This window comes from Gadus morhua, chromosome 14 (genome assembly GCF_902167405.1).
Source record: "Gadus morhua chromosome 14, gadMor3.0, whole genome shotgun sequence".
Classification (NCBI taxonomy): domain Eukaryota; kingdom Metazoa; phylum Chordata; class Actinopteri; order Gadiformes; family Gadidae; genus Gadus; species Gadus morhua.
The window spans coordinates 16,117,735-16,126,797 of record NC_044061.1 but is presented as its reverse complement, the minus strand read 5'-3'; the positions used below and the strand labels follow the sequence as shown (position 1 = coordinate 16,126,797).

The 9,063-nt window shown below is 42.8% G+C and overlaps 1 protein-coding gene across 3 annotated transcripts in view; it reads right to left on the bottom strand.

Annotated features, from left to right (window-relative positions):
- Positions 1-296: 296 nt before the first annotated feature.
- acsf3 (acyl-CoA synthetase family member 3) overlaps positions 297-9,063 on the bottom strand; it is a 36,714-nt gene continuing 27,947 nt past the window's right edge. For all 3 annotated transcript variants that reach the window (XM_030377211.1, XM_030377212.1, XM_030377213.1), the window contains 3 exons: positions 3,960-4,094; positions 3,594-3,705; positions 297-2,386 (listed from right to left, as the gene is read on the bottom strand). In XM_030377211.1, the coding sequence (XP_030233071.1) occupies positions 2,266-2,386; positions 3,594-3,705; positions 3,960-4,094 (368 nt within the window). In that variant the 3' untranslated portion in view covers positions 297-2,265. The remainder of the gene's footprint in view (positions 2,387-3,593; positions 3,706-3,959; positions 4,095-9,063) is intronic.

The window sequence follows — 9,063 nt, the reverse complement described above, 5'->3', positions numbered from 1 at the left end:
ATGTCCTTCCATAGTTGACAGACATTTTGAATCAAACAATGCCATCTGCAGCTGTAGTGATTTTTAAATACATTTGTTGTTTTCTTTGGTTGCTGGTGCGTCATTCGCCACTGTCTTGCCGATGTTTTGTAAGACTTTTGGATGGCGATGTAGCCTAACTTCCTAGCCCTACCCCTCAAACAGAGGGGTAGGGGTAAGTGGTAAGGCAATAAGTGAATTGGGATTGGGCGTTATTGACCTCCGTTATGCTCAGTCACTGCATACAAAGAGCAAAAGAACCACCCACATACATTGGGTTGTGAATGCATACATGAATTAAATAGCAATCTACAATTTATTGATCTCAGACTCCATGTATATAACATACGACATGACAAAAATTACATTCATTGCCCGAGGACATCTTGTGCATTAAGAAATATTGTTACGTGACTTTAAAGCTAGGTTAGGCAATTGGGAGAAACATTTTTGAAAGAATCGAACCGAGAAAATCCCAATCCCTCCTATCAAGCCTCCCACCAAAGCCCATCCCCAAAAACTCCTGTCTAGCTTGCTAGCTTTAGCAATAATTCTGCCTATCTTTGTGAAAGACTATGAAATGTATGTCATCTAATTATTTAATTCAGCAACATTTGCTCTTGCTTTGCCATGTCTGAACAATACAGTCCCTCCAGGATTTCGCGGGCCTTTTTTGAGATTGTTGCGGCCTAAAATGTCTGCTGTTGCGTGAGCTTTTCCATAAAGTTGCGATGAAAGTTGCGTGTTTTTAAGGTTTTTGTTGCGATTACAGTGCTATAGGAAGTGAAAGTTGCAATAAAAGTTGTGATTTTCCTAATGTTAAATATTAAGTTATTACTGCAATTTTCCCTGAGTAATTATTAAATATTAAGTTATTACTGAAAAAGAAAAAAACACTGAGAAATGGTCTTATGAATAATTTATTCTTGATTCTGTCCGCACTGGCAATTGACTTGGATGCAACAGCCTGTGTCATAGTGATCTGCCTCGTCGTCTGACGTCCTGCCTGCAGTTCTGCAGTTCTGTAGTTATGTTTCGCAGTGGCAAAATGCAATGGATCAAAACAAAACAAAAAAAAAATCAATGGAAGATTTCCGCTTATGTTCCACCACAATGTTAAATACAGTGCAAAATAATTTCCCCTCGCTTTCATGTAGAAAGCAGGATACTGCTTTTCGCGATCTTTCGCAGTTATTTTGGTCGGCAAGTGTGAAACGTTGGACACGCACATGCTGCATGAATGCTTCAATCGCTTGAAGTAGTAAACACGGAAGTAAGCATAAGGTAGTTTGTCGACGTCAGTTCAAGACGACGCCACTGATTGGTCAAATTTGCGGGAAAGTTGTGGTGGTTGGTTAAAATTGCGACACCGCCCTGAATTTGCGGTGAATGATGGATGTTGCTTTGAAGTTGCGAATCGCAACATCCCGAAATCCTGGGGGGTCTGACAATAGGAAAAAGCCCACTATCCAGACCCCACTGTAACCATGTGATATTTTGGACCAATCGCAGGTTGGAACGAGATACCGGGCATCTCTAAATCAAATACGGCAAGTTCGGACTTGCATACTCTGTACTTGGCAAGTATGACTCAGGAGTACAAACTCCTGACGCAGTGCCGCTGGTTGTTGTGAAATGCATTCTTGGATACTTGCTTTTCCCAAGTCCTCACAAGTTACCTCCCCAATGCATTTGGACTGTACCGGTACTTGGCTAGATGCAGACTTTTGAATGGGGTTCATACCAATCGAACGAGTCGCTGCTTGTCAGAGCCCTGGATTTAGTGAAGAGCTGCGCGAGGCTGATGAAAAGAGAGACGAGATATAAAAAGCAAAAGAGAAGGACAGAAAAAAAGATAGAGAAAGAGGGAGAGAGGATCTCTGAGGAGGATCTGCCTTCAGGTTCTTATCGCACCTGCTGAACCACAGCTGCAAATGGCAGGACACACACGCGACTATGCAGTCTTACACACACACACACACACACACACACACACACACACACACACACACACACACACACACACACACACACACACACACACACACACACACACACACACACACACACACACACACACACACACACACATTGTGGAACAATTAACATAATTGTCATATTTAATACAATTTTGACAATTTAAAATTGAATAGCATTCTAATGAATGCGTGTCTGGGTCATGGGAATAGACCCAAGAGAAGGGGGGGGGGGGGTCATGTCTTGGTAAGAAAAGCCACGATGATGGGTCTAGGAGCCGGGAAAGAAGTGTTGCAGTAGCTCTTTCTTGTTGACTTTTCCCATCTGGTTCCGGGGAATCTGGTCGAGCACCAGGAGACAAGTCGGGATGGTGTAGGGGGCCATGTGCTCCCTGAACACACAGAGAAAATAAATTGCTTAAAATACCAAGCATCTACAACTAAATGAATGCATAAACATTATAGAGAAAGACACACACAAACATAGACACACGCATACTAGGGAAGTAAACAAAGGAAAACAAGCCCTATGTCAAAGAAGGGACAATGAGATGTGAAATGTCTCTCGCTCATCAATCCTCTCTCTGGCTCTTTTTAACCTTACCACTCCACCTCTCTCTCTCTCCCTTTTCATCTCTATCCCTGCCTAATGTCTCAGATGTTACTATATTTTTCTCCTTCTTCCTCGCTCTCATGGATTCTCTCTATCTCATGTCAGTGAGGCAGACAGAACAGCCTGATGAACCTAGCAGATCGCAGCAACAGTTTAGTTGTTCAGGACCAGTGGTTTTACTGTTTTATTTTGGTGGCTCACGTTTTGCCTCCAGCAAGTCATGACTATCCTTAGCTAACCTAGTTTTGGGACGTCAGTGAGTTGTATATATGTGTCAGTGCGTGTGCGTGTGTGTGTGTGTGTGTGTGTGTGTGTGTGTGTGTGTTAATATTCAATCATGCTTCCATTCCATTTATTTCAGCTGGGCTCCCTGTGTTGGTTGTTGCTGAGCACTGATTCTGAGAGTTATTTGAAGAGACAGCTCGAGCCATGGCACTTTACACTAAGCAACCATCTTCCCCTTTACCTCGCTCGCCGTCTTTAACTAACATTGCCCTAGCCTTACTTTGACTTCAGATATCAAGCCTTCTTCCAGCTGATGTAACATGAGGGTATATACAAATGGTTATCTTATGGTATTATTAGCATATTACGAATGTATTGGTGATGGAAATGTAAAAAATAACACAAAAGTTTTCCTACCTGTTCTTGTTTTGCGTTTCTATAATGATAAGCCCCCTGAAGTGTGATGTAAAAAGCAGCCCATTTGTCATTCTACCAAGATATTAATGAAAACCCCAGATGGACCTGAACTGGAAGGGCAGCTGAGCCCAAGCTGCAGAAGGTCTCAGTATAATTATTTTTTTAACTAGAGACTGAGTTTAGGGTTAGGTTAGTTCAGATTCATTAAGGACCAGGGAGGGATTAGGCCGGGGCCTCTTACTCTGGGACACTGTGTACAGGGATACTGTTATGCTTTGTACAGTGGGCTTCAAACCAAGAACCTTTGGGTCGGGAGTCCAACACACTACCGACTATCTCAGTACCTGGCCCAGGCCTTGAGCTGATCCAGCGTCATGCTGTGCCCCCCCTCCAGCTCCACCACTGCCGTGACCTTCTGCCCCCAGGTCTGGTCCTGCACACCGATCACCGCCACATCTGTCAAAGGTCAAAGGACACTGGTCAGAGATATAATAATGTCTAATAAAGGTTTGCTACAAAAATAATGTGTTCAGCAACTTCAAAATGACAATGACATCCATCTAGATGAAAAAAACACAGTTGTTTGGCATCCTACTGAAATATCATACAATTTGATACAAAACTCTCCCGGAATTGCATCTACGAATATAGGACGCCTGCAAGTAAAGAACATAATCTGCTCCATCACCCGTGTGTTGACTTCTCCTCACCTGTAATGTCTGGGTGGGCCAATAGTTGGCGCTCCACATCGAGGGCGCTGATCTTATATCCGCCGCTTTTGATGATGTCGACGCTGGTGCGGCCCATGATCCAGTACACTCCGTCCTTGTAGACCGCAGTGTCTCCTAATACAGGCAGACAACCAGAGAGGCAAGAAACGTCCAACGTTACTAAAAACAGGGATCTGGAAGCACGTAATTGGCTAGTAACAGAAACACAAACTGCTGTTACTGTTGCTGTAAACAGCAAAGTGTCTGTTAAGGGCTCAACACCTTGCAGCCTGGTCACTTTAGAAATCCCTTTCTGACAGATTTCTCTAATTGTGCAAGTCAGTTTCAGCAGTTTTTAGCAGTTTGATTCAGTAGTACTGGATCCTAGATTCTGCTGTATCATAGAAGGAGTACTGGAGCCAAGATTCTGCTCTAACATAGGACAACTGGATCCCAGATTCTGTTGTAACATAGTAGCCCTACTGTATTCCAGATTCTGCAGTAACATAGAAGCAGTACTGGATCCCAGATCCTACTGTGACACAGTAGGACTACTGGATCCCAGATTCTGTTCTAACATAGTAGGACTACTGGAGCCCAGATTCTGTTCTAACATAGTAGGACTACTGGAGCCCAGATTCTGCTTTAACATAGTAGGACTACTGGATCCGAGACTTGTTCTGTACTTACCAATGACTGGTGGTACAATGTCTACAAAAGGTAGAATATGTAATATTTCGGTATTATAATCTGTAAAAACAACTAGACTTTTTGAATTATTTTGTCGATTCTGATTGGCGTAATTTCCCCGAACTCCCATCCGGAAATATCGGAAACACAGGGAGTGAGGACTGAAGTCGGAAAACTAGATAGCTATCCACTCTAAGGTTCTTTTTTATTCAATTTTTTTTGTCAGGGAAATCCTTACATACCTGCACTTAACATAATAAGCCAGACTTTGAGTCGAAATAAATGATACAATTAGAAGTTGTCTTTAATTTGGATTACAATTGTTTTAGAGAGCACTGCCGGGAGGGGCTAGGGGTAATTTGAACGCTATTTTTTCTGAAGGGTTGGGTTAGCAGAGTTAAGAAATAAGAGGAGACAAAAGAGGATTTGCAAATCAGAGTGAAATTGTAAGTAGGTGCTAATTGCTAATTGGTGAAATTGCCTGAGGTCTACTTAAGGGAAAGAAAGGCTATATTGTAGTTTAAATTTTAACACTACTGTAATTTTAGAATAGCCTAGATTAAGTTAAACAACATAGCTGCTAGCAGTCAAGCAATATTATAGCCTATGACAGCGATCAATCCCCGTAGATTGCTGTTATAATCAGCAATATTGCGATAACGAATGGCATGGTGTCCCTATTAATGGTATGTCCTTAAAATCATTGAGCAAATGGATATACGAAGGCACTTGACGAGTGTGAGGGCGAAGCATGGCATGGTGAGTGGCAGAGCAGCTGATGCTGAAGGAGCCGGCGAAGTCAGTCAAGATCCACTAGCACAGGTCGAGTTTTTTTTGTTCTCCCAACAATTGGTCTTCTTGTGTCCATGCACCAAGGACCAGCCAAAACTACTGGTGTATTATTTCGTTGATTCTGGCTAACTTAATTGGGAAATTCTGGTGTAAAACAGACCCTCCAGGATTTCGCGATGTTGCGATTTGCAACTTCAATGCAACATCAACCAATCACCGCGAATTGAGTGCAGTGTCGCAATTTTAACCAACCTACGCAACTTTCCCGCAAATCAGTGGCGTCATCTTGAACAGATGTCGACAAACAACCTTCTGCCTTACTTCCGTGTTTACTATTTCAAACGATTCAAGCATTCATAATAATAATAATAATAATAATGAATTTTATTTGTAATGCACTTTATATTGAGTAAACAATCTCAAAGTGCTACATAAGAAAAAAAAAGAAAAGTAAAAGTTAAAATTTGGAGAGAGAACGTCTCTCCAAAGGAAACAACTAATGAAAGGCTTGCAGCATGTGTCATGCAGCATGTGAGCGTCCAACGTTTCACACTTGCCGACTACGAAAGACCACGAAAAGGGGTCTGCTTAGCTCAGGAGCTAGAGCAGTTGTCTTGTAACCGAAGAGTTGTTAGTTCAATCCCCAGCTCCTCCTAGCGTGTTAGAGTGTTGATGTGTCCCTGAGCAAGACACTTAACCCTAACTGCTCCTGACGAGCTGGCTGTCACCTTGCATGGTTGACTCTGCCGTCGGTGTGTCAATGTGTGTATTAAACGATGTAAGTCGCTTTGGATAAAAGCGTCTGCTAAATGCCCTAATTGCAAATTGTAAAAGCAGTATCCCGGTATTTTACATGAAAGCAGGGGAAAATTATTTTGCACTGCATGCAATGTTGTGGTGGAACATAAGCGGAAATCTTCCATTGATAAGAATTTTGCCACCGTGAAACAGAACTACAGAACTGCAGGCAGGACGTCAGACGACGAGGCAGATCACTGACACAGGCTGTTGCATCCAAGTCAATTGCCAGCGCGGAAAGAATCGAGAATTTATTATTTATAGGACCATTTCTCAGTGTTATTGTTCTTTTAATTAATGTTTTTTTCAGCAATAACTTAATATTTAACCAATTACTCTGGGAAAAGTGCAGTAATAACTTAATATTTAACATCAGAAAAATTTCAACTTTTATCGCAACTTTCATTTCCTCTCGCACTGTAATCGCATCAAAACATTAAAAACACCGCAACTTTCATCGCAACTTTTTGGAAAAGCTCACGCAACATCAGGCATTTCAGGCCGCAACAATCTCAAGAAAGGCCCGTGAAATCCTGGAGGGACAGGTAAAATGTGGTCACCTGTGTTCCTCCTTGTGCGCGAGGATGTGTGTGCACGCGTGCTCACGCAAATACACGATATGAAAGTAAATAAAACTGGTGTGCGAATTAATTAATGTAATGCCAAACTAATGTTAGACACGGGATCTTCAGGGACAACGGAGACGCCTGAAAGGGTGCCGGTGTAACACCGGATTCTGCAACTCACCGAAAAGTGTGGCCCCAGGGGGAGCTGTTGCACATTTTTTGCAACATGCACGTTTGCATTATAATAAAACATAAGATCTCCCCCCACTGGTGGGTCTTTCTTTTCTTGATACTAACATTAATTCTAAACAGCGTTTTACACAGTAGCCTATAATAGGCAAGTTTAAGCTTCAACGTTCAACACGCTGAAACTTTACTGTTAGTGTAATTCTTTTGACCGCGTATAACAGGGCTAGGCTAACTTAGCCTACGATGTAATTCTCCGTATAACTCATCTACAGCTCAACTGAACTTGGCAGCTGAACGCTACTTGGACTGACATTCGTTGCGGCTATTTTCTTAAAATGAAATGACAACACAGGATTAAACGTAACGTGAATAAAATTTTCACACATTATCGCGTCTGTGAACATGTTTGCTGCTTCACGTCAGATTGATTTTCACCGGCAAGAGAACCCAACTACCATGAACCCACGCTGCAGCACGACATCAAACAGACTTGTTTCTTTTCTTCTTTTGATAAAGAAATAAATAGCCATCCAGCGGCAGAGAATTACATATTCTATCTTTTAGATATAGACTTGTAAAAAGAAACACCAAAAAACATTCATAATCACATGAAATCCACCGGAAAACTTTGTATTCAAATTGTGTGGATTTATGAGATACCTTTTTGTGCACCTCTAAATATATTCTCTTATATTTATTTGTAAATAGCAAAAAGATCTGGGAATCTAGTTTTGTTTTTGTTTTTATTGAGACAAATGTGCCTTCATAAATGACTGCTACGTGAGCAACCTTAGCCTGTAGACATGTGTTGAGATAAGAGTGTGTGTTGCTATTGTTATTTGCACAGTGTGAACTCTGACAAAAGGTTGTCCTTAAAAACAGAGACGGTCCCCACATTAGCACCATGCTAATTTTACCTGTGAGCAATGCCATCGCAAACCTGCACTGATGCGCCTGTTTCAGAATGCATCTGGAGCAAGAAACACGTGTGTGTGTCGTTTGGAGTGTGTACAGTCGGGCTGTAACAAGGGTTGGGGTGGGGTAGGGGGCAAAGGCAAACACAAGGACAGAGAAGGACTGTGTGTGTGTGTGTGTGTGTGTGTGTGTGTGTGTGTGTGTGTGTGTGTGTGTGTGTGTGTGTGTGTGTGTGTGTGTGTGTGTGTGTGTGTGCGTGTGTGTGTGTGTGTTGCAACTTCTCTGTGAAGCAACCATTGCAACAGAAGTGTATATATATATATATATATATATATTACTACTGTCTTACATTAACCATTACTGACCAAAAACAACTAGTACAGTTTGATATGGATATTACTGATCAATAAAAATAACTTAAATACCAACTAGTGCTTTATTAATATGTTACAGTACTATTTTTGCTAGAAAAAAAAAATCACATAGTACAGCAAGTACTGACAGCAAGTACTCATGTAGTACTGCACTAGTTCTGCTGATAACCCATAATTCATTCATCCTTCCCCTGCCTGCACAGACACTGCCTTCTGGCCTCCACCTACTTCCTGCCGTCTGTCTCCCCCCCCACCTTAATCTTCCTGGTCGCCGTGGTAACAGCAGATGACAGCCCATCTGTCCCCATACATCACACACTGCATTCCTGTTTATTAGCTGGGATAAATCATACATATTTCATGATCTATCACGTGCGTCCGTCGCCTCTGCACAAACCATTTATCAGCCGCGGCCCCGGCAACACCCCCACCCCACCCCCCGCTCCGCCCGCTCTCACTCCACACGCACGCTCGGCACGCCGCGGCGCAACCGCCGACGCTCCACTCTATTAAACAAGATTGATACAGTGGGTAAATTTAGATATCGGGAATGTCTTCACAGTCCACCGCTCCGTGCTGATGGAGGGAGGGAGGGAGGCGGGGGAGGAGAGGGGAGGAACAGAGGAGGGGAGAGAGAAGACGAGCCAGTGTCTGGGTGTTATCTCCAGTCTGGGTGGTTTTTACTGTCACCCCCCCACCTCTGAGGAGATGGGTTACGAGGGGGGGGGGGGGGGGGGGGAGAGGGGAGGGGGAGGAGGGGGATAGTAAACATCAACCCAA